General features: G+C 42.0%; 1 protein-coding gene across 16 annotated transcripts in view; it reads right to left on the bottom strand.

Moving 5' to 3' along the window:
* Positions 1 to 20,199, bottom strand: part of UBE2F (ubiquitin conjugating enzyme E2 F (putative)) — an 83,375-nt gene extending 63,176 nt beyond the window's left edge. For 2 of the 16 annotated variants that reach the window (XM_075153746.1, XM_075153754.1), the window contains exons 1-5: positions 20,009 to 20,193; positions 17,219 to 17,352; positions 7,352 to 7,381; positions 6,293 to 6,365; positions 4,739 to 4,804 (exon numbers count right to left, since the gene is read on the bottom strand). In XM_075153746.1, the coding sequence (XP_075009847.1) occupies positions 4,739 to 4,804; positions 6,293 to 6,365; positions 7,352 to 7,381; positions 17,219 to 17,305 (256 nt within the window). In that variant the 5' untranslated portion in view covers positions 17,306 to 17,352; positions 20,009 to 20,193. Of the gene's footprint in view, positions 1 to 4,738; positions 4,805 to 6,292; positions 6,366 to 7,351; positions 7,382 to 7,843; positions 8,043 to 9,239; positions 9,381 to 17,218; positions 17,353 to 20,008 lie in introns of those variants that run through there. The other 14 variants (XM_075153760.1, XM_075153757.1, XM_075153758.1 and 11 more) reach the window with 14 other exon arrangements.
* Between the last annotated feature and the right edge of the window lie 6,262 nt (positions 20,200 to 26,461).

Raw genomic sequence — 26,461 nt, 5'->3', positions numbered from 1 at the left:
GCAGAAACTCCCCATGTCCTCCACGTGCAGGATGAAATCAGACAAGGCAAGTTGAAGGGGGCAAGCCCGTTCTCGCTGTATAAAACCATCATGGCAAAGAGAGTGCAGAGTTTCCTGCAGGATTACTGAGATGAACTTGTGTGCAGAGGGGTTAAACTATCACCACTGTCAGCAGAAGAGAAGCAGCAGGACCAGATGGTGAAAGAACACCCCTTTTTCTCTGCAAAAACATTTCGGATTAGCTCAAGCACTTTCTAACCACATATTAACACCTCCACAGGCCGTAAGAGATTCCTCATGTATTACTTCCATTTTCTTTTATTTTTTTTTCCATGTTCTACATAAGGCTGAGAAATCTCTGGAAGACTTAGAGCATTTTAGACATTGTACCTCACACTGCAGGTCACTTCCACATACTTAAATGATTGAGTCTCCCTCAAAGACAAATCAATACTCATCACCGTCTTGCATTACAACTTCTCATTTTATGTCTCGGGTTTACCTTGGCATCAGTCCATGCTAGCACTAACCAAATAGTGCACTGGGTACCCTACTGGTTCTGTTATAAAATAAGCAAGGACATATTTACCAAATCAGAAGAGTAAAGCATCTCTCCTCCCCCTTTTTTACAATTCTCCCTGTATGTTTGTAAATCTTTTCACTAAACAACAATAAAGCATGCTACTCATTATCGATCACTCAGATGTGTATTACAAATTCGTATCTCTGGAGGGCCTCAGTACCCAGCCACAAATCTTGCAATGCATTAACAAGATAAGCTTTCACGATGAAGTCATCTTATGGCATCTCAAGCAAGTAAATAGGTTCTCCCACATGGTAGTTTCCTTCTCTGTGTCCCACAACACCCATGCAGACTGAGACAAAGACCTTCAATTTTTTAGACATGTTATAGTGGTGGGAAAAACTGAAGTTCTGGCGAAGTTAACAGTGAGGAAAGTGCTATAAATAAAACAGTCGAATAAAATAGCTTTAGCACATAACTTAGGAAGTTGGCCACTAATGATACTTTTGCAAAAAGGGATATGTCTGAGCTCCAGTTTTCCTCCTACTGCTTAAATTTATGTCTTCAAGCTGTACTAACAGAGCAAGCATCCCTCCCACTTCAGTCTCGAGTTTCATTATCAACAACCTGACTCTAACCTTACTTCACATTTGTAAGATGTTTTCACAGCTAAAAGTGCTGCAAAAATACTAAACTAAATTATTTTATCGCTTTAAAAGAAAATGCAAGATAATTAGGGCAGGCCACAAAGGATGTGCTTTTGATAGTAGCTCCTTGAATCAGCAGTGTTGAAATGCTCAGCCATGCTCACCAACATTTGTCATTTTATGGCATGCAAAACAGAAAACAGGCTCTTTATTAATTCCCTGAAGAACAGGACTCTAAAATAATCACACCAACCCCAAACCATCCCAGCTGTCTGGGAACTGCAGGAAAATTGCATTAGCTCTACATATTCCTCTAGTTTTCTTCATGTGCAAGCTACCTAAACTCACTTACTTTTTTTTTTTCCAGGTCATTACCATGTTTTAGCCCCAGCTTCCAATTTTGTGCTCCAAATATCAGTGCAGCAGGCAGGACTCTGCCCGCATTATAAGCATCTATCTCCTTATTTTTCCTAGCTTTTGATCCAATAAGGCACTGGCATGAAAATAAGAACAGAGGCAAGTGATGGCATATGGGCATTTTTCAATGACGGAACAATTGTTTCAGATGACAAAAAGAAAAAGAAGCTTCAGACAGCAGAGAAAGCCAGCAGTATCTGCCTCGGGAACACACAGTTTGTCCACTGTGGCAGTAAAATCTAAGTCTTATCCATTTTCTAGTGTGTACTACTATATATCCACTCATGGTGCTTTGCAGAAAGCTGTAACACAAAGGAATCAGAATTTCTCAGGGACAAGTAACTTTATGTGAAATAAGCAGTCACCCTCATCAAGATTTTCTACAAATTGATTTTAATTTAAAACTCACTGTCAGCAGAATAATTTTGTGACATTAAATACTCACTAAGAAAGGTTATTATAAGAAGTGCAGAGCAAGGCAGCTGAAAGTATTTCTGCTTGGTGGTAAAGTTTACTTTCTTATTCAAATTAGTCTTTTTGTGAGTACCTAAAGAAGCTTCTTTCACTGTCCTTTCAAGACCAGCCACATTCGAAATGACTGCATAAAACAAAGCACCCGAGAACAAGCTTTGACAATAACATAAGGCTAGAAAATCGACCGCAAAAGGCATTTCTGTGTTAAAAAACATGTTCAGTCAGTACCTTCATGGTACCCTGACAGCCAGCTACTTGCAGAAACTGTCTTGGTGTAAGATTCCTTATAAAATGTGGTTACAGAATTCAAGCTCTAATGTTAATCAGAATTTAAGAGAACTCAAACATAAAATATGAATATAAAATAATTAGCACCCCTGTAACAGATCTGTCATAAAAGGATGCAATCCTTCTATGTTATCCTATCTGTAACTGCAGATAAGCAAACTGAGAACCCTAAGAAGTGAGCCAGCAAGAACCTCTCCACTGTGCGGACTACCAACCCTGGCTTACGCACACTTACTATATAGGTCCTAACAGTGAGAACTGCAAGGTGGCATTAGCTATTCCCTGGCACCCGCAGCTGCGCTGAGCCCAGCTCTTGTTCCACAATTGGAAAGCTGCAGAGATATTTGCAAAGCGCTCCCTTAAGAGCCAGATGTATGAGCAGGATTTCTAGAAGTAATTCAGCTCCTCAATGCAAGAGACAGTTCCAGGCAGGAGGAGGAAAACTGGCTTACTCCAGACTGTCAAGAGTCATGCAACATTGTTCAGACACTGCAAAAACAGTTGCCTCAAGCAAAGATTTTGGCACATTTGAGCCAGAAAAATTCTGTGACAGCCACTTAGCTGCCTCTCTGCTATTCCAAAGATAACTAAGATTTAGCATACTCTAAAGAAAAACTTCAATAATGAAGGGAATCAGAAAGCTATGAAGATTTTCTTGGTATGTGTTACATTCTGCCTTTAGAGAGTTGTGCTAAGCTGTAGCTGATCACAAGATTCTGTACCTGAATTATGCACAGCTGAAAATAGCTGTTTACTTCGGTCAGGCTGCTACTGCAGAGACTTCAGCTGTGCAGCTATATTTAGAGTAACAAAATGTTAATTAAGATCCTCTCATTCCCAAGATCATTTCAGCAACAAAGCTAGCACAAAAACCATGCTCTGCACTCAGCGACTGTCTTCTGACTGCAACATCTTGCTGCACAGCAGTTAACAGACAAAAAAAAAGACTAAGTATTTAGACACCTTAGAATTAGTATGAAGAAGCTATCATTGCTTCATATTCAAGACGTCCCTAACTCGCGCAGTGATGATCTTGTAAAGTCAACCCATTTCCAAAATATAATAAAGCAGCATCATATAAACTGGAGGACATTTGCTGCAAGCAGACTAACGCTCACCAAGTAAATGTGAATACGTCTCCTATACAGAACGAGAAGTTAAAAGGTCTGTAATAGCACTTCCATTTATTTTTGATTACGCTGACTAGGGCAGTCTTACTCATTTTTCCTTCACAAAAAGGAGTCACATGAATGGACATGTTAACAAAGGCCACCCAAGACTTCTACTGCCGAGGAAGTGCTAGTTGATTTTAGCTAATAAGCAGCAACAGTGACATCTAGCGCCCGTTTGACTTTAAGGTACTGGATTATCAGAAAAATTCCTATCGCTCTGTTAAGCATAAACCATTATCTGTATAGGTAAAACATCAGGACGACTGCCATACTGCATCTGAATTCTGTTGTCAATAAGCATCTACAGAAAATATTGACAATTCTGTTGTCAATAAGCATTACAAGAATTAGTTGGCAGGGAGATCCTGATCTCAGCACATCTAACTCAAACAATTCAGTGTACTGAACACATCAGTGTTCTCATTTAAATAGTTGCACAGAGTCTCAAAGGTAACACACAGCAAAAAAAGAAATGCATACAAGATTTAAGTAATCTTCCATGCAAATTCATCCATAAAACACAAGCACAACTTTCTATTCTAAAATGGACAGCCATGTGAGCAAACTCTGTCATTTCTGATGGCTATTAAGAAACTTACGTGGAAATGATAAATTCTGAAAACGTAGTCCTGAGGTTTTGTTTTTATTGAACAGTGTGCCAGCAGAAGCTTCACAGTATATTTGCATTAGTTTTATTAATAATAAAAGATCTAATTTCCACATACTTGAATATTCAGAGGCTAAGAGACACCTACTTGTTAAGCATCTTCAGACACGCATAGATTTGACGTTTTCCATAGTGTTACATCTGTCATCTACCTTTTCAACTCCGCAGACTCAAGCAATCAGTAGAAAAGAATAAACATGCAACAAGGCTGTAATAGAGTAATTTCTCTAGACATAGTCCAAGATTTTTCTCAGCAAATAAAACAAGGTGGTTTGAAATTGGCTGAGAGGAAAAAAAATGTTTTCAATCAAAGTGAACAAACAAGACCTGAATACTTCCTAAACCTGCTCAGTTTTGATGGGCTTTTTATTGGAATCGAGTTCTCAAAATCCAGCCCAATTTCTCCATTGCCTCTACAAAATAATCACTATATTACAGCCAGTCTTTCTTTGACTAGAAAGTTTATTGTATTCTTGAGCAAACTCTTGGAATTACATTTCCTAAACACCAACACACACAGAAACAAAAGTAACATGTTTAAAAAAATTACCTGGGATTACAGTTAGCTGAAAGTAATGAAGCTTGTTTGGGTCGGGAAAATTCACTTTACATGTACCTGCAAAGCAAAAGAATAATTTATATCAGACAATTGTTTTTCCACTGTTGGAAAAGCAAGTATATCAACTTTCATACTCTCCAAATTCATTCCCTGATTAATCCTTCCCATCAAATGATTTCCTGCTATACTTTGTCTCTAAGCGCCTCTCCCCTATACGTTACAGGTCACCTGCAGTAATGGAACTTCATTTTTTTGAGCTGTGGGAAGCTTATTTCCTTTCAGTAAACCATGCTGTCTCAAAGACCTTAAAACACCAAAGGATTTGGTCTTTTGTGTATATACTAGCTACATGTTAAGATGACAGCATACATAATGAGCATCTCTTCCTTACAAGTTCTTTAATGGTAATGTATGTATCTTAATATTTGATCATACATTGCAGTCTGCAAGAAGTCATGCCACCACAGCCCTATGCTAACAAAGGATTATTTACACCTGTAAGTATAACAAGATACAAGCTTTACTGAAAGCCTCATCCAAAAGCCAGTGAAGTCTCCGTTCAGCTTTCATATTGAACAACTTTCTTCTGCATAACCAATTACACACGTTAGCAGCAAAGGTTATGGAGCATCATTACAAACCAAACACTATGTTTTTATTCTCAGACTAGATGAATTTAAGGAGCATAGTGAGAATGAAGAACAAGTGGGGAAAGAAAAGATAAAACATCAATCTGATGAAACTAGTCAGTGGTTTCAGTTCAACAGATGCACTTCACAGCATAATAGCCCTTTGTTCGCATTTGATGACACAAACTAAGTTGCCTTCCCATGCACGAAACTGGCCTTTCTTGACTATGGGTAGAGAACAAGCTGTCAAGCTGGCACTAGAAGATGTGTATATCCGTGGATACGTTATTATCCATATTATGCAGCCTTTAGCTTCTTAATCCATCAAGCTGGCTGGCTGTTCTTTTTCTGTAGTCAAGGAACCACACAGTATCAGAGATTTGCCTGAAAAAATAACTAGAACTGCACGTAAACCCTAGTAATGCATTCGCACTGTAGTAACTACAAACCCTGATACACCTCAGGTGTTCATTATCCTACAGAAGAGTCTACACAAAAAAGTTCAACAAAAGTTACTCTGTGTAAAATCTCTATAATTGCCTTTAAGAAAGAAGAGCATACAGAAAGGAAGAGTTAAATAATGCCTCTTCCTGCCCTCCCTTTTTGCTGCTTCTGTTCTGTATTTTTCTCCCTTGTAATTCCTTCCATCAGGCAGTCTGTACACTGAAAAGCCTGATTTTTGAGGTCTGAGCATTGATCCGGATTTAGAATCATTAGCAAATAGAAGATGCTCATCAGAAGCAGCCCTCAGAAGTTTAACCTGGAGAGAAAAAAATATGGTCAAAGCTTCCCTTAAATGGGGAAAGACTAGAAACATCATGAGCTACCTGCCAGTGTAATCAGAGAATATTCACTGTTTTTCTTAGTGAGATAAGCATATGGACAAGACAGTGTGAATGCACAGCACGGTAATAACCTGCACGTACGCTCCCGGTCTGCTGCAAGCAGCTCATGCCTCTTTCCCTGCAGGGAAAACATCTTAGATGACTCTGAAACAGGAACATGCACCACAGGAAGTTATGTAGAGCGAGTGATGGGCTCTGAATGTACCTCTGAGCTTATTAGGCAATAACTTGTTGTGCTTGCCTGTATTCCAAGAACTCACGGCAGAATGATGCTGTTCTGGTCAACGCTTGAAGGGAAAGGGAGCTCAGCAACAACTCAGCTTCATTGCCAACACCCACCCTCAGCAACAAACACAGAGCAGCAGGAACTTTACTCCCCTTTATAAAAGGGCTTTGTGTTTTGCAGTCCATTACAGAACTAGGCTTTCTAAAGCTAAAGAACAGAAAACATGTATTTGATTTTTAACTATCTATCCTCAGCTTTAGAAGCAACGAGCCACTTACCCTGTGCTCTTAAAAGCCTATTTTAAAGTGACCATTAATATTTTCAACTTTTTAGCATAACATACAAGTCAGATTCCAGGGCTACAACCCATTATCTTGCCTTTTTTTTTTTTTAAGGAATATGGATTACTTTTTTAAAAGACAATTTTTCATTAGTATTTTCACTATTAACAAACACATCAGGTTACAGCTTGCATGTGAAGTGAAAAAGCACTAGGTTGACTTAATATGTTTCCGGAGAACTGAGCTATTTGCTCTGCCCCTAAAACAGCATCTCTGGTTTTGAAAAGGAAAGAATGGAGGAAAAACAGGAGTGAGGCAGTAAATGCACTCTTCAGTTCCAGGTGCCTTTTGGGTGTTTTATGAGGGAAGCTCCCACGCCATCACCAACCAAATTCTAGAGCCAAATGATCAATACTGCTTCCAAAGGACACTAATAAGGGATCCACCTCTCCACAACCCCTTAAGAGGGAGCAACAAAGAAAAACTGTTCAAGCCTGAGTGGCAGAGTTTTGCACAGCTTTCCCTGGAGTCAACAAATATCATTAGCATTCATACTTCAGTCAAAACATTCAGTTCAATGGTCCTTTTCCCCTTAAAATGCATGCCATTAATGCTATACTTACAAGGTAAATTAGCTTCAAGTTCTGCAACCTCTGTTGAAAGAAAAAAAAAAAATTGTTATTTATGCAAGCATAAAGCCATTCTTGAAGTCCAAATTGGCAGATCTAATTTAAACCACCCTATAAATCAAATTTCGCTTAAAATAATTAAGCTGCACTGGAGGTTTACCTTGAAATTTCTCTTTAAGCCATGGAATTCATTACTAAAAACACTCAGCTGCCCTACATACAATGCAAATGTATCCTACTGCGCTTAGGAGGTTCAGCTCTGCCAAGACTGCTTCTAATACACAGAGCGCTGGCATTTCAAAAGGTGGCATTATCCAAACCTCCAAAGCTGTCTACATAAAGCACTAAAATGCAGAAAGCCATAACCCCACAGCCTGCAAAACACAAGAGCAGAAAAACCTCAAGAATTGGGGTGTCAGTCCAAAAATAAAAACAAGCACAAGAGGTTCACAGCCTGCACAAGCACCACCACTCTCCAGCATCTACCTGCTAATGCTCTTCCACCATCAGCTATAGGACTCCCTCAGGTCATGCACTGCTTTTGTGGAGAATCCTCGGAGCACGATACCACATACTGCACGCTTGGAAACAGCTGCTGAAACCCTACTTCAGTGGCACTCTCATACTAGATGTTGTCCTGCCTGCAGAAGCCAGCATTAAGAGCACCGAAAGAAGAGGGGAAGACAAACCTTCACTTCAAGCACTCAGCACAGCAATGTGCATAGGGAAGTGATAAAAACACCTGCATTTATTGCACTACTCCCCCCCCAAAACCTCTGCACTGTTGAACTCAGAGTGTTAATATTTTTTGCTCCTATCCCTGGATATTTCCCCTCAGAGCACAGTTTGCTATAGATATGCACTCTTGTTCAATTAAGACTTCTTTTTATTTATTGTATTTCCCATGCATAAAACTTAAAAGTTATTCATAAAAGAAAGGAAGTAGCCTGATTCAGTTGCATAGCTCCTAGGAAAGGAAGTTTACTCCTAAGCCCTTTCTCTGCCATGCTACTTTCTCCGGAAGACCCCCTGCTTTCTCCCTCTTTTGTGTATTTTATTAAAGTCTTACTTTCAACTACCTGTATTTCACAGAAGCATGAACGAGATGCAACAAGATATCTACCCCTTTCACTTCTAACGTTCTAGGAAACCTAATCAAATATATTTTTGCATTTCCTGCAGTCTTTTTTTCCACTTGATTTCTAACTTTGCTTTCTGGTCTGCACAGACACAGCCCATTTATTTGGGCTAACAACAATGTGTAAGCGATTTCAACACCAACTCTCAAAAACATATGTCTAAACAAAACTGTAATTCAGTTTAAGATATGGGGAACAATTTCTTGGCACAGAATCCAAACTGATCTCATCACAATTAAGAGCTTGCTAATTCTGCAGAACTTTTCTTGCATCCATGCTTACCAAACCTGGCTGGTCTCTGCAGCGAGCATGATGCTTATTTGACTCCCACCTCCCACTTGCTTGTCACAGCCCTGGTATCCCTGCACCTGCAGCCTACTATACCAAGAGAGAAAATACCACTAAAACCGAAGCACTTGTTTCACACTTACTTAAAAAGTTCACAATTGCACTCTTTAAAATCCCACACTCTGCAGCACTCGAGCAGCCACAGCTGATTTAACCAAAGTTATGTACTAGAAGACCCCCAACACTGGGGGCTTACTTTTGCTAAAAGTTTTCAAAGAGTACTGTCTTTACCATATACCAAAAACGTGATTTCAGCTATAATCAAGGACTTTATTTTTACCTTCCCTTTCTGGTTAAAAAAAAAAAAAAAAACAAGCCATAACCAACTACTGCAGGCTGCAGCTGCACAAACCCATCATAAGAGTATTCCCCCACCCCTTTCACTTTAAACTCACCAGCCTTTCATAGTGGGAGGCACTATCAATCTTCACTAGCAGGTGGAGTTTAGGACCTGGCTCTTATTTTAAGGTGTTGGCTGCTTTCTGTGCTTGTGTGTTGTTCGGCTTAATGAATCCTGCCCACTCTTTGCTTCAATTCTGAGAAAAGGGCAGTAGGGAAAAGGGAAACACCAAAGAACAGAGTATGTTCAAATCCAGCAATGGCCGGGCTGTAGCAGCTCTGCTGAGCCAGGGCCTCGCTTCTACCTCCTGCAAGGTTCAGTAGATAGTTTACTGATCACCATAGCTCCTTTGAAGTGTGAAAAATTTCCTGCCATGCATTCACACTTCTGTGTTTCCGTTTGTCTTGGCACATGAATGAGTGGGTTTTCTTGTGAAAACATGAAAACGAAGGTGCTCACACACATGAGTACGGAACAGCGTGGTCTTTCTTTGAAGGTGTGCAAAGAGGTGGGAAGGCTATGATAACTAATCCACACGAAAGCTCTGTGAACAAAGGCAAGTTCCCCAAAATTAAGGTTTCTAATCAACTCTGCAACAAACCACCGAAACTAAGAATGGAACAACTTATAAAAATAAAAAAAGCAGGTAAAGACCTGCTTCAATAAACTAAACTTTTAAAGTAGCATCAAGTAAGGAAACGGATGTTACTATTAACTGTGCCATATAAACATTGGTGATTAACAATAACCAGCACATTTAATGGGCCAAAGCTACAGCGTTTGTGAGTTTTCCAAATTCTATGACACTTTGGCAGTGACAATCTTGACATTGAAATTGTTTTTGTATTTTACTGCTCAGAAAGCAAACATTTTGGCCGCATCGCTCAAGCTCCATTAAGATTCTTATGTTTTAAGTTATGTCTTTTCTACATAAAGCAATACCACTGACAAGAATATTCTCCATAAGAAAATGCCCCCTGTGCAGTCTGCCAACTTATTGGCATGGTTTAACAGATTTGTAAGTAAGCAAAACGTAGAAACAACAGTTAGACCTCCAATGCACTGAACTTCCAAGAGCTCTAAAAGCCTCACTTAATTAAACAAACTTAATCTTACAATCTTTCTGACTTCCTCTTTCAAAAAACGACTGTAATTACAGCTGAACAGTAAAGAAAATCCAATTCGACTGCTTTTCATAATGTTTTGTGGATAATCGGTATCTGCGTCTCAATTCACAACCAGACACCTCACCGTTCCTTAAGATGCCGAGACAAACAACCGGATAACCCAAGTCTCAGGAAATATTGTGCGAAAGCACTCCAGAACTTCCATGAAAAACCAGTGCTCATCAATGTCTGCTCAGTGCTGGCTTAGCAGAGGTGCAGAAACACTGCAGACCATCTGAATTCCTCTCGCAGTCGAGAGGGCTGATTGCCAAGCAGCAGCAAACCCAGGAGCACCGCAAGGCCCTGCGCCCATGCTGGTAAGCCCTCCTGGGCCGGTCCAAAGGGCTGTAGTGTAAGTGCAGACACATGCCAGAGCTTCTGCAGGGAACAAACTCAGGTGCAGTCAGCCCTGACCCAGACTAGCTCCTGACAAGCCAGTCTGGTGTTCCTGAAACCTTATTTAATCAGATGCAGGAGCACACCCAAGTGGCAGGTATATTTGCAGAGTACTGCTCTTGACCCAGTATGCACCTGTTTGAACAGTTCCAAACACTATTTTAAACCATAAAAAGAGTAAAAAGGCAAGGGTTAAACTTAAACCTACCACAGACTTTGGAAGAGTTGAATGCAAACTGATTATGTCTCAGAAGCAGCTTAGGAACTTTATAAAACAGGGGAAAGCTAAGCCTAACACAAGCAACCAGAGCTATTTATAAACAATTTCACAAATAATAACTTTCCCTACCCATGACAATTCTCAGGACAGAAATAGGAACACACCATCCCGACGTGTGTACAGGCATATGGTTTATGAGAGACCCACGTGAACATTATATTCAGTAATACACAGACTATAATCACGTTGTTCTGCTCCCTCCCCTTCCCCCAGCCCAACTCAACAAGTCAGAATATAGAAGTGCTTTGTTTACTAGCCTTGCCACAAAGACTCAGGCCATATGCTTCCCACTGGACTTTGTTTTTAAGTACACAAAATGAAAGCATTATTTCCTCAACTGAAATGAACGTTCTCATCCACAGAAATACTTACTTCTCTCTGGCTTTGTCCAAAAAGTCTCCCTCTCCTGTTTAGGTCCCCCATTTAATGTGCATCTTTAAGACTGCTAGAGATAAATACCTTGACACTCTAACAAAAACTCTATTTTCTAAGTATTAATTCTAGCAGTATTATGCTGTTTGCCTCCTAATTCTACCCATCTGCCTTTATAGCTTTTCCTACTTAAGCTCCTCTGAACTGTACAACCATACATATTGGTATTAGAAGTCAAACAAGCTGCCTAATACTTCCAGTTTTTCAATAGAGTAAGAGATGTATGTTTTCCTTCCACTTCCAAATGTTTATTTTAAACAAGATACTATCAAATCACATGCTTCAGCTTCTATACACTGTTACAAAACTTATTATCCTGACATTAAAAACCAGAGAAAACAACTGTGGTTGGAAATCTCTAACACTGCAATACATCAATTCATACTCCAGGTATGCTGAAACTCAGAGACATAAGTAGTGAAGCAATACATTGAACCAGGCCACTCTTTGTCAGTGAAATCCTAGAAAAAGTCTCAGTAATAATTTTTCAAATTAGCTTCAATTCTTGCGTGTCTTTTTGGCTTTGCAGTATCTATCACAGTTAGGCTGCAAGCATTTTAGTGTAAACTACTAGTTTCCTCTTTAATAAATATAAATCACTCATTCATCAAGCAGCTTTCCACTGTCTTCTTCCAAAATAAAGGATTTCATTTTGGGGAGGGGCTAAGAAACATCACTGAAGAGGAAATGCTTTTGCAATTTAAGTTGTGCAATGTGCAGAAGTTAATGCAGCATTTTCAAAACAATCCCTCAAGTAACTTCAAGAGTGTTAATGAAGGAAGGTTTTTATTAATTCTCAAGAAACAAGTATTTTTTCCCTTCTCAATTTTCCTCACCTGCTATTGCGAGGAGGGATATTACCGCACCTGAAGGTTTGAAGAAAGCAAATACACGGATTCTCCTCATTTTTACTTACAATGCACATTTACCTCGTTTTTAAGATCGGTTTCTCACTTTCTTCTACAAATGCACACCTGAAACATTTTCCAGTTACATAACTCTGGCTGTAAAACCCACAAATGTTGAAGACAACTGAGGAATAAACCATACTAACTCATCTTCTTAGATATTAAGTTATTTCAAGCTGTCACAACCAAACTAAGCAGCACTGGTAATATAAAACTGAATCATGTTTAGGTGCACTACAAAAAAAGCATTTCAAGGGATAACTTTTGTGATCAATAAGCGTATACATCGCTGCTACTACCGACGTCCTGGCATGTTCTTTATCTTTAATTCAATTTAGTAGTCATGTTCAGTATACAATATTAAACTTAATAGTACTTTGACTTGTCCTCTGCTCCTTTCAAATTTTCAGAAAGGATCTGCCTTTCAAGTTCAGCACTGCATGGCTCACAGCATCCTGCAGGAGCAGTCATGCGGCCCCTATTCCTAACTTCATTAAGTTCCCCCTTAGAGATGAATTCAACATAAAAAATTGACTCTGCAGCACAGAACAAATTGAAAGCTGCTAAAGTAAGTGTACTGCTTGCTCTATTTTAACTTGAGTACTAGGTCTACAGAATTAGGGCCCTACTCTCCAACTGAGCCTATATTGAAAATCCAGTGAGAATAGAGATTCAAGAATAAGTCACACTGAACTTTTAACAAAGTTGTGCTTTATTAGAGCCTCTCTCCCTGCCAGAGAGGCAGCAGAGGCCCTTCAAGCACCATTTCTGTCTGCTCCTCCTCCCCACATCAGTATTTGCTTTCTACCTTCTCCAGTTGTTCACATTTCCTCTCCGTTTGGCTAGTCACTGCTTGGTTTCTCTCCAGTCCACTCCTCCTTGGCCAGAAAGCCTCTCTCCAAGATCTGTCAGCCTGAATTACTATCCTCCCCCTCCCACACCCTCAGACACTTCTGCCCACAGTGATTTCGAAGGGGTGGATGTTTTCCTGCAACTTCCCAGAGTTTCAGAACTACCACCATGCTCCTCACCCCAGACACATGTGCCCTGCTAACCTCCCAAGTGTGCTCCATTAGTTGCTGAGATAATCGGCAGGGGACAGGCCGCTACAAAATCCTGTTTAGCAGCCATGACTTTAACACCCCAGAGAATATCCAGCTCTCTCAGAATTGCTTCCTTACATAAAACTTCCTATCTAGGAATAGAAGTTTTTTCCTTTCATAGTATGTCCATGAAATAACTCAACACAACAGTGCCCTGAGCCATGATTGATATTTGAATATGTAACAATACTGGACATGTAAGCAATCAAAGGCACAGCTTAGAAAAACTAACAAAGGGCACCTGTATTTTAAGAGTGACGTTTTCACAGAAGTGGGGAAAAAAGCCTATGTAACTTGCACCCATCACTAAAGCCAAGTACAGCACCTGACAACACTCAGCTGATAGCTCACGTAGTTCTAGTTTCCAGTTTTAGTAAAAGTATTTCAAATGCCGACTTTGAATTTTCTTCTCATCCATATGGTGCAAATAGCTAACATCATACGTAAATTATCACTTATTTTTCCTACTTTAAGGCAGTATCAGTTAGCAGACATATGTAGTTGGTCTATGCCAAATTTTTAGAAGTTTGTAAGCATCGTTTAGACTTATCACTGGCTGTGGTCACGGCCATCTACCCCATAATCAAAGTGTCATTGATCTATTTACCAGTCAGTGTACACAATACATTTGAGGACTGCGGGGTTATCAGTGTGACAATACATCCTTCAAAGAGATCCTATAATGCCTCCCTGGACAGGACTTTCTATCAACACAAACAAGGCTGTCTTTAATTTATCTCCAGATAAAAACCAGACACCGTCTGTGTCTGGGCAATACTTCTAGTAAAACTGGCAGACATCTGACTGCAGAATTTATTAGACTATCACCAATTTACTGAGGATCAGGAATAGGAGAGTATCTCTCCAGCACATCATCAGTCCAGCAGGCGAACAGCTATCTGACCTTGATTCATACACTATCACCAGCTCCCAGGGCCAGCTGGGGTTTAAGGTACTGTGCCAAAAATCACCCTCAGCTAAGCTTCCAGGACAGCCCACCATGTGTCTAAGCTGCTGTGGAGGATGCTGCACAGACCAGTTGCCCGCTGTTCTCCTATTGACTCAGAAGCTATAGGCTTATTTGAAGCCGAAAAGGATCCAGACGTGCTACGGAAAGAACATAGCTATCACTGAGCTTTCTAATGTACGTGACCACAGTCCCCTGTTCTTTCAACTCGGAGCCTTTACACAGTAGAATAAAACCACCACCACTTACACCGTTAAGAGGTACAACTGAACCAGCACTAACCTCAGCACAACAAAGCAGAACATGCTGGGTCTTTTCTCGTCTCCTCCTGCTCCTTCCTTACTGATAGCCAGCATTTCTTTGCTTTTTTGCAGAACAGATTATTTTTTAATTCATAGTTGCCAAGATATTGACCTGATTGAGCCTGCAACTGTCATCTGTTTGGTTGATAACTCCAGCCTAAACAAACATCAGTAACAACTTCTACTTACAACTACTCTTACAGGCTCCCACCAACTTTGTTTCAAGTCTAATACAACAGCCAATTACAGTTTCACACAATCAAGCAGTAAAAGGCCTCCTCGCTGTACACACACCACTAGCAGGCAGTTCGTCACTCCCTATCAAACTCATTCCTGCAGATCTGGACAACGTGACCTAAAAAAACCTGTCAACATCAGAAGTCCATCTTCACTCCAGCTCTCAACATTGTAGATGCTGCTTCAGCTGACCTAGCTTTAAGAGCTGGAGCAAGTTCTAGAAACTTTTGTAACTGAATGGTCTACATTTAGTTTAAAGTGTAGCTTAAAAGAGAATCTTCCCAACAAGTCTTTTTCAGACTAGCTACTAAATTTTCCCTGTGCTTTCAGCATAGTTATACCGAAGTGATCGACTTCTACTGTCAGTTCCCATTTCAGTCCAGAAACCATTCTAACCAGACTGACAGCCGCTCCTACAACTCTTTTTGGAGAGCCACGTCATACAATCTTTCATGCACAATCAGATCACAATCCAACACTCGCACTTGTCAGAAGGATGCCAGCAGTGACCTGCTTTTAACATTTGTCAGTTTGGGACTCAACTCATTCAATACTTCGTCTGCGCTGATTTGCTAATGGTAGCCATAGCAATTACAATGTCAATACTAATTTTCTATAGCTTACGTTCTTTTCTTCCCCTGCAGATATAGGTAAGGTTTTAGTCATAAAAGTGAAAAAACATGATTACCGTAAGGGCACAGTAAAATTTCTTACGGCACTTCACGCTATACCAGGCATTGCAGTTGAAGTGTATTTATATTATACTGCTATTTTCCCCTCAAGTCTACACTTGCAGGTTAATGAAAATCTCAGATTATATATATTTAGTAATTTAGCTTTGTAGCTTAGCCTGGTTAAAGAGCTTATTCCTCCTGCCTGATATCTCTCCCCCTCAGAATTGGAGTTAACTGCGGATTTCCAAACTGGAAGTCTAAAGCAAGCTCTTTGCAAGAGTTACCACATCAGGGTTTAAAGTGAATTAAAACTCCCTGTCCTCAGAAAAATGCAAAGAGAAAATTGTGACCATAATGTTCCTACAGTCTAGTTGAGGCACTTCCCAGTGCACTGAGCCAGCAGCATTTGCAGTGGAACCTTGCTCCACTATACAGTTATATGGCAGAATCTACCTTAATTCGAAAAAGCCATATGTAACACTATGGTTAAGCAATATCATTCAGGCAAATATACCAGTGTCAGTCTCAAGCCATTCTGAAATAAGACCAGGAAATGGGCACATTTATTTGACTGGCATAAATCCTAACCAGACAGCTTACGCATCAACAGTAGTATACTCGCTGTTGATCATTTTTAGCAGAAACATCAACCTAAACAACATATTCCTTGCCACCAGATGCACAGCTCAAGCATTAAAACACTCAACTATTACCAGAGGGAGTAAACCTGAGTTTAAGCCCATAGCAACTGCAAAGTGTTGGATTTTTAAATATAAGCACCTACGGATTTTTAAATATAAGATTATCTATGCTACAGAAAAAATGAAGAGCCAGAAAGAGCTGTCCCCAATTTTATAGTAAAATAGTTTAATTATTGTCTTACAAACTACCTCATTTATCCGGAACTGCCACAAAGTAAAAGGTTTTTTTCCCCACCAGGGGCGAGCCAGCTAGTAACAACCTACAGTAGCCTTCCTAGAACAGACCATATCATACTACAAAAATGAGTGTTGTTTTTTTATTCACTACTTCATACTCAACTTCCAGTGACTCCAGGCCTACAAAAAATATCTCTCTGCATCGCTTTTTTAAGCATTTTAAAGTTTATTGCCTCTGATCTATACCACTAAAGACCACGGGAACACCGATGTTACTTTTAGGACTTTCTTTCCTGTCACAGGCAGTTATGTTTTGCTCAAAAAATACCTTCCTATCAAAGCAATTCTGATATTCTCCTCCTATGCATTTAGTGACACTTATGTGACAATTTTTTATCATAATGTTTTAATTGATGACACAGTTCCCAACGATGGATTAGTTTTTTAGCAGACTAAGGAGGAGGCTTTTTACATTTTGCATTATTCAATTAAAATAAGTGTCCTACAGGCAAAGAGCTGTTGGAGATGCGATGTATGCCAATATATACCCTACAGTATAAATCCTGAGGTAAGTCACAAGCAATTTTAAAAATACTTCGGGAAATCATTTTGTATGCAATTTAGTATTGTTTACTGGCAATACTCCTGCAAACTGTAAATCCCAAAATATTTAAATATAAGTTCCTTTCACCTTTAACAAGTAATTTGTCTCGAACAGACACTCTCCGAGTTGAATCAGAAGCTGGATTGGATGCACGGGGTCCTCTGACACCATCATCCCGCTTCAACTTGCTTGCCAGAGTTAGCATTACTGCTGCCTTCAATCTAGAACACAAATATTAGAACAAAGTCAATTACCAAAACTAAAACATTGGGGGAGGGAAGTACAAAACCAAGTTACAGTTAGTTCCTTATTCAACAACTATCATCATATTCTTAGCAGTCAAACAAAGAACACGATATATACAGTTAAAATGACTGTGATTAAAGACGAGGATGGCCTAGAGTACTTGAAGAATGAGAGTTTGTTTCAGATTTGAATACTGAGAGGGTTACAGTACGTTAGGCCAAGAGGAAGTTGAATTTTGCTGGAGAAAGGTCAGACTTTCATCATTGTTTACAATCCAATTTCACTGCACCATCTACCACGGCATATCGTTGCTTGACATCGCTCCTTCAAAAGGATTGCTGTGAAAATACCCCTGCCACACCCCTGGGCAGACAACCCGCTACAACTATTCTCATCTTCGCATGACAACATTCAGGATTGAGGGGGCGGGGGGTGGGGAAGAGAGAAACGGGAGGAGGGGGGTTACTGGAACAATTCTCTAACACTAGGAAGTGAGCTTTGAGCCGGCTACCAGGACACAGGAAAGGAAAGAGATTTAAACTGCAAATAGTGCAATCATCTATGCAGCTGCACAACAGTAACCCTTCACAGCGCGAAGCATCAGCACAGAAAGTTACATATTTGATAACTGAAATGAAGAGATTTTTTGCTGTGTCAGTCCTCCACTATAGAAGATAACTGCACTGATAAATAAATTACAATAAAACGTGGACAGAATGCCAAAGTCATAAAACCAAAACATTCAGTCTGTCATGGCTTAATACATTTTTGATACTGCTCCTAGCTGAAGGCAACTCATTCTTCTTAACAGTTTGGCCAAAACCAACATAATGCTGACAAGATCCATACCCTTTAGGTCCAACCACCACTGAAATGGTAGAAGAAATGTTTATCTTTCAGTCACATGAATTAATTAAACAAAATAAAGGCAAAAAAACTGTAAGAAGTCAGCATATAGTCTTTACATGAACTAGTTTGCATAGAAGACCAGACAGGTATGATGCAGCAGTTACGGACATGAAGACATGAAACGGATGCTCAGGTAACATCAGCTCTCATACTATAAAATGGAGAATCAGCAGAGATACTCATAAGGCAAACGATAAAGTCCAGTAAACCACTGAGATGAAGACAATCACAATATAAAATGACAAGACTCGATACAAGATTCATCTCTGTCAGCTTCAGCTCTATGTGTCTCGATGTTTCTTTCCTTCTTGTAAGCAAGCCCTGAAGGGAAGTTTAACAGGTCCACTGCAACGGCAGTTACTTCGCTTGTTCATTTTATTTGTTCTTGCCCCAGAGAAAACAGGAGATAAAGCCCCTGGCCTGCCAATCTGGTCACTACATTCATAAAGACGGCCCTACCGCTTTCCCAAGGCTGTGAGACAGCTGACAGATTTATACCAAATATCAAGCCAACACCAAAATACCGGTGAAGGGGCAAGAAGGAGAAATGAAACGACTGACATGACACTTGGATGTTGAGAAGAACATAATAGATAAGTGAGTAACAAGGTTTAAAAAAAAAAAAAGGAAAGCATATATTTCACAAGAGTAACTAACAGTATGAAACTCTCGTAAGACCTACAAGAAGGTCAAGTTCTCTGAAGTTGACAAGTACGTGTGTTACCCTCAAGATCCAAGTTTAAGAAAAAAAAAAGAAAAGTAAAATTCAGGGCAAATGTAAATCCTGCTTGCTCAGCCAAAACATTCAGTACGTTTTTTTCTCCCACTACCCCGGAGAAAGAAAGAATAAGCAGACAAAACAGTCCTTTTTTCCTTGGAGAAGAGAAAGACAACAGCTCGTTTTTTTTTTTTTTTAAAAAAAAAAAAAAAGAGGGGGCACGTAGGGGAGTCTGGGAAGTAGTGACACAGGGTCCTAAAAGGAAAAAAAAATAGAACAGAAAAACTGTAACTGCAGGCAACCACCTCCCACAAAAAAACCCTTTCACGTGCCAAGTCCAAATGAAAACAACTTCAATGGGAATTAAATGCCTAAACACCTTTATAGGTCTGTTTCCTCACTGCGTGTCCTAGAAAACTAGGAAACCGAAGAGAAGTGTGACCAGTGGGGAAGAGGCGATTCACTCCAGCTATCCCCCAAATTTCATCAATGGAGCACAGCGAGGAAGCACCCAAAACTTGCTAACCGCACGGGGCAAGTAAGGCTTTACCACTGCACGACACCGCGGAGACAGGGGACGGAGGGGTGCTTTGCTTATTTATAGGAAAGGGCAAGAGAGCCCCGGGATTTCTCCAGCTCCCTTGGGAGCGGAGGCCGGCAGCGGGGTCCGCCCTGCCCTGCACCCCCCCCCCCGGTGCCCGCTCCCTGCGCCGCCGCTACCGGGAAGCCCCTCCGCAGGGGGCACGGAGGATCTCTGGGCCCCTGCGGTGGGGGTACGACCCTGCTGGACCAGGGGAATAGTTGCGGGGGGGGCCAGCGGGGTCTCCCCCCGGTGTCGCCGGGGCCCCGAGGCCTGGCGGGCCAGGGCCGCTCCGGGAGATGTGGGGGCTCCGGGTGGGGGAGGGAAGGGGCCGGGCCTGAGGCGGGGCGGGAGAGGCCAGGCCGGAGCTGAGGAGGCTAGCCCCGGCCCGAGGGGGAAGGAGGGGGGGGCGGCCCGCACGTACCTGAGCGCGGCGTCAGGGCCCGGCTCCCGCGGCCAACACCATCCCCGGGGCTGGCCCGGGGCAGGGGGCGGCGGCGCGGCTCCTCCCTCCGCCCTCCCTCCCTCAGCGGCGGCGCCGGAAGTGGGCAGCGCCAGGGGGCGGGGCCGCAGTCACCGCGGGGCGCGTGCCCGACAACAACAGCTTTATCGGCAGCGCGCGGCGATCTCGCGAGAGTTGGTGTATGTGGCGGCGGGGGGGGAGTGTTGTGCCCGTCGAGTTCTCGCGAGAGTTGGCGTTGGCGGCGCGGGCTGGGGAGGGTGTTCGCCCCCGGTAGGGCGGCGCCATTTTGGGGCGCAGAGGCCGTCAGGGACCGGCTGTGCGGCTCTATCAGCGGAGGGGGCTGGTGGGTCCTGGCCTCCTGGGCGAGGGGTCTCACTGTGCCTGAGGAAAATCAGCCCTCTGCCAGCGGGAAGGGCCAAGCCCCGGCCCGGAGCAGGGCCTTCCCCCAGCACCAGTGTCATCTTGTACTGTCCCCTTGCAGGGCTGCGGAAATGTGGACTGATTCAGCTACAATATTAATTACATTGAGTCACTAGGGAGATATGATAAATGGCAACATCACAAGAGGGGGAAAAAACAATCATCAGCATGATTTCATAAGGGGCGCTTAAACACCTGGTTTGCTATAGCCTTTGCATTAGTGCCTGCTTAAATTAATTTGCTTAATCTGTACATTCTCACACCAGATTAGTGGAAGCAATGGTCAATCAGATTAAATGAGTGTAAAAAACGGATTATAAGAGTGCATTTAATATTGGAGAGTAAATGAGTTTGAATCATGACTCGACTAACTTGACCAGTTGAATCTTCAGGAACTCTTTAACGATTGACCTGTAAAACTTAAATATGTGCGTAACTTTACGAGGTCTTCCATGTGTTAGCTTCCAATGAGTAAGGGAACCGAAGTTAAGCCCTTGGAGAAGCATCCAGGTTAGAAGGTTTGATAAAGCAAAGCTAGAGACCAGACACAGGGATAAGTTTGGCAGACAGCTACTGAAATACTCACTGCATGCTAAACATTCACTGCATGGTATCGCTTCCCCTTCACCAAAAAAAGATTGGAATTTATCTTTGTCAAATCTAGTTAAACCAGTGCAGAATCGCAACTCGAAGGCCTTAAATTGTCTTAAACCTTTCACAAGCTTAATGCGAAAGATGAGCACCCAGGTGAATTGGCTGAAAAACATTTGCCTTTTCCACAGTTCTTTTTAGCAGCACCCTGTCCACTGCTAATCGCTTTGGTTTTCCGCTGGGAAAAAACTGTAACCAAAAGATGAAGAAAAAGTATGTGTTTAGAAAAACCTCTCTGCTCTCTGGCTTCAGCAGGGTAGAAAGGAAGAGAGGAATTAATAAACAAACCCAGTGTGTGTATATATGCCGACGATGGCTAGAAACAGTGAATGTGGAAGTCCTCCTGTTCCTACCCCGGCTCCGTGGCTGTGCTGCATGAACATACCGGCTGGAATGTTTAAAAATTGCCAACTTTAAGAAGACAATGATCTCAAAAATTATCCAAAACACTAAATCCTATGGTTTTTTTCTAATTACAGATTAATCCAGGTGCATATTGATTCACAGTGAGCCCATCAGATAGCTGTAGAGATGCAGAAGACGGGCAGGACCCTGACGAGGCACCTCGCACCAGAGGGTACGTCTGTTCAGACCTCACCACCTGCCTCCTCCCTGGCTGTGCCACGGCAGCGGGTCCTTTTCCTTTGCCAGGCAGATGGGGACTGTGTTAGTGAGCGACTCGGACACCAAGTGTCTTAGAAAAGCCTCTGTGTGATTCTGCTTCCAGATTCCCATGCCGGTGCAGCTGGGAACCAAGAGGGTGGCCTGAGGATAGCTGTACTTTCAACAGCCATAAGCTAAAGCCGTTTCATGCTCTGCAGCAGACTACAGAGGGACCTTACAACACATTTTCGTGATCCCGTCATAAAGCCTGCTGGGGCATGCGGGGGCAAACAAAGGTTGCAGAGTCAACCTCAGCACTGGTATTTCCTAGCTTGTTTGCCTTTTAATAGCAACATCCTGGAAATACGAGTTTGAACATTCAAGACACTGTTGTATCTCCTGTTTTTGCTGATATTTTTCTCTCTCCTGCCCACTACCAAAGTCCAAAATTCAGTGAGCAGGACAGAGTCACAAGGGTGTTATTATTAGTTAGGCTTAAAATCCCTACCTTAACAACAGCTAAGCTGCTCTTTAGAAAAGTCAAGAAATCTGCTTCTATTTTATCTTCAGGTATCGCCAGCTGCCCTTCTTTTTCTGTGATACAGCAGTTCAGTTAATATCTGGTCACTGTGACCTGTGCTGGGATTAATAAAGTGTTTTTATGAGCCAATTCATAGAGGTGCTGTCAACAAACTGCTGCCTCCTCTAAAGACTAATTAAAGCTGGGCCAATACTGTCCAGCGCAGTCTGTATTGGTGTCAAGTCTCCGTGCACCCTCTGCCAGTTCCTCTTACTAGCGATGAGCGAAATTCAGCATCCGATGTTCGGTGACCTTTTGGAACGACTTAACAATTTCAATTTACAATGGCGTGATGAAAAGTCTTTGAAAATCAAATTAATCTAAACCCATGGCCCGATTATTCTTTTTCTTCAGGCAGAGGTTGTTGTTGTAAGTCTAGACAGAGACGGCAGTGCTGTTTTCTGGAAGCAAGAGTCTCCTGCTTTTACTGTGATCCCTCTCTACCCACACAACATCTAGTCTAGGAAAAATGAAGTGAACATGTTGTGTATACACAAAATATGTATCATAAGGTATACGTGGCGTGCGCACACACTTCCCAGTGCTGCGTTTTCTCAACTCACATGTATTCATTCTTTTGTTTTGTGTTTGACAAGATGTTTTTCTCATTCTCTCACTTCCTTTTATCGCTTAGGCTCGAGGAGTGTAGTGTAAGCTACTCCTGAAGCTGATTTCTCAGTCACCCAAGAGTGAGGAGACCAGGATCTTGAGAAATACTACGCGCTTACAAAGAACCTTGATTTTCACAAGTACCAGCTGATCTGGGGCAAATTCAAACTGCTCCAGTGAAAACTTTCCCAGTGGATACCCCAAATCAGGCACTGCACTGCCTATTTGAGGCGTCAAAACACAGTATTTCCAAAGGTGCTGCCAAAAAAGCGAGAGTCTCAAAGGTTCAGCGCCTAAGGACATAACCACTGGCAAGAGTATATAAAGTAGTTTCATAATCTTATATCTATACCTCTGTATCAGTTAGTACTTAAAAACACTAATGACTGGTTGAAAATTGTTAATAGTGAAAACCCACTTTCAGTTGATGCACACATGATGGAGTATTTTGTTTTCCCATCGCTGTGTCTGTGGCCTGGCAAGTATTTCATGTTTCATATAGCAAGAATTTGAGCAGTTGCAGACATCACCTGGTGTGGCAAACAAAACCAAGATTTCTCCTCTCTTGGATTTCAGGCAATTACCCAGCCATTTCCATCACCCAGCTGTGACTGTTTTTAAAGCTAGAGAAGATGAAACAAGCATCTTGCATTTAAACTATGCCGCCATTTAAAGAGTATTTAGGTCTCCTTGTGTCCTTTTCTCCTGCTTTTATTTAACACATATGTGTCTGTGCTAAGCAGAGGAAGTCTATTTTTTGTTAAAGTATCAGCTCTTGCCTTAATGAGCAATTGTGGAAGTTCTCGTATTGTCGGGAACAAAGAGAACCAACCGTTATCCTAACTCCCTCATGGGTTCTCTAAACTTTTCTGTGCTTTTCTATGCTTTTACTTTAAAAACGCTAGCTCTATATCCAGACATGTTCCATCTGCTGAAAAATAAAGTAGAAGTCTCTGCTGCTCATGTTTTGGTCCCAGAGTTTGCAGTCTCTGAAGAGATTCTAGTTCTGCGTTTGTACTCAAGTGTTCAGCAAGCCAGGACAGTTGGGATTACACATTTTGCCTTCAGAGAAGCAAGAGAGTGGGCCTTAATGGCCACACCGTTTTAGGCCTTAAAACAGGGGCAGGTTAAGGATATACCTGTTTTTTAAGACTCTTTTTAGATAAGGGATCTGATTTCAAGGACAACGATAAAAGCAACGTGGTATCGCACAATTTGCAGTGTTTAAACAGTGAAGGAAGTCAGAGAGCAAGCAGGACTTTCTGGTGTGGCAGAAAACGTGCTCACGAATAGTCTTTGCTTTCCACCACCTTGCTTGCTTCTTTGGGTTTAACCTGTGCTGGCTTTCTCCCCTCCCTCTCTTAAACAAGAGCATTCCACTTTCAGACTGAAATCGTTAGAGACTGACCTGTCACACCAGACCTGAAACTGGCTTTGGAGTATCAGAAGGAAGAGGATGTTGTGTGACAGTAACTATGGCAATGGCGCTTGCAGTAACACAGCTGCTGGTTCATATCCATGTAGCCAAGAAAAAGTAAATATCACGGATGCGAGGCACGTGAGATCATTGCCACGTGTAATGCTTTGCCTCCCGTGCACTTCGACTCACGTCTGCTGCAAGCCATTTGGAAGAAGAGCAGATCGCTGTAATTTCATTTGGCAATTGTGGTCATGATGGCAATTGTGGAGCATTTTTCCACACGTGGCTTCATTAAAGTCTTATGAAAAGGGGATCTCAAGAGTTCTTGCCGTTACAGCTGGCTTCCCGTTAGTCGATAATTGTGCAGCACTGTGGACAGTTTGTAAGCAGAGCACCGAAGGAGGAACATGCCAAGAGAAAAGCAATACAGCCCCATGGGCTGCATCTCATGATGATTGCCAAGCGGCTGAGATTTGATGTATACTTAATAACAATCACACAACCCTCCGATTAAAATCAGTGTACATGTTTGACTGCTGATACCTATCAGAGACTGCATTGAGCTGGAATTCAGCTGCTGCTTCCCCTGGGCACTGCTAAAATCAGAGAACAAAACACCAGAGCAATGCTTAAAATCAGATTAGAAAGCCAGGTTTTGCCTGCAGGTCTAGGGAAAAAAAAAAAGCCAAAAGCGCCACACTGATTTTGTTTGGTTTTTTGAAGGCTTGGGTTTCTTGCCTAGACAGTCCTAATCTTGACTTTTTTCCTTGGACAGAGTAATCCTCTTTCCACCTCCTGAAGCATAGTCTGCCTGCAGGACTTCACATCCATGGTGGTCACAGCCCCCAGTGACAACCTGGACTTTGGAGCTGGGGTTAAACTGTGGAGGAGCCAGCCCAGCACCAGGAGAGGGTGTTACATTTTCAGCTTTTAGCTTGCTTGATGGTTAACCCCGAACCCTTTTTGTCCTTTAAAAAGAGATTCTGGTTTGTTTTTAGCAGGGCATGCCTGCCCCTAACTGTCTGTGAAGCAGACCTTAAGGTTTTTAGTCCATCCTCTAATCTGTTACCCATAAACATCCTAATGGCCTATATCTATGTGCCGACATGGTGTGACACATAGTCTACAGCCGTGATTCAGTCAGGATGGTCAAAACAGGTGACTGACACCGCAGTCTATTGAGATGACAGTAACTAAGGCAAGTTTTAGGCAGCATTTTGCAGGGATGGAAAGCCAAGCAGTTTAAGACTACAGGCATACCTGGTAGCACTGGTGTGCAAATAGTGCTTGGGATCAACCCTGACTCTTCCTTGCACCTACAAAGCTACGCTACAACAGGCAGCGATCTGGGAAGCTCCAGCTCGTCAGCTTTTAGGGAGCGAAACAGCCTTTGGAAATTTAAGGAGCAATGGACAGCACAAGGGACTGAGAGCTCCTTCGCTCCGATGGGCTGTGGACCTCTCTTTTGCTATATAAAATGATTCCTTGTGGAAATAGCACTTGAAGCAGCATCAAGAAAGCACAGTCATGGTCCTCCATCCCAACCCAGACACATTCTCCCAGACAAAAGACCGTGGGGCAAACGGGGAACCGGGAACAACTTGGAGAAATATTTATGAAGCATATCTGAACTTTTCTCCTTCATCTTTTTTCATTCCAGCATTTAGGGGTGGGACCACTATCTTGGACCTGTGAAGGTCAATGCCTTTTCTCAGAACTTTCCCATAAACCAGCTGGAATTCCCTTATTACTTTAACGGCTCACAGTCGTACTCTAGCAGATGCAAGAGGCTGTTTCTTAAAACCTGAGCCTTTAAATGCCCACACCAAAGATATTTCAATTACTACATTTTCCTGACACACCTTCTTGCATTTCTGGCAGGTTTAGCGTAAATCTCAGCCTTCTGTTTTGTAAATCTACAATTTTTCCTTCTCAAAGGCTATTACTTTTAGCTGTCAAGTCTATCCGTGCTAGGCCCAAAGATTTCAGGCTTTTGTCTGAAGCAACTGGAGACAGAGGGTTTTGTGCAGTGGAAGGAGTGATCGTGCACAAAGAACCACGCATGCCTGCCACCGCCTCCTTGGCAGTCTCGGGGCAGCAAGAAGCAACTTTCTGAGGAGAACACAGAAAT

Source organism: Calonectris borealis, chromosome 6 (assembly GCF_964195595.1).
Source record: "Calonectris borealis chromosome 6, bCalBor7.hap1.2, whole genome shotgun sequence".
Taxonomy (NCBI): Eukaryota; Metazoa; Chordata; class Aves; order Procellariiformes; family Procellariidae; genus Calonectris; species Calonectris borealis.
The sequence above is the reverse complement of the archived record's forward strand: the minus strand, read 5'-3'. Positions and strand labels throughout refer to the sequence as shown.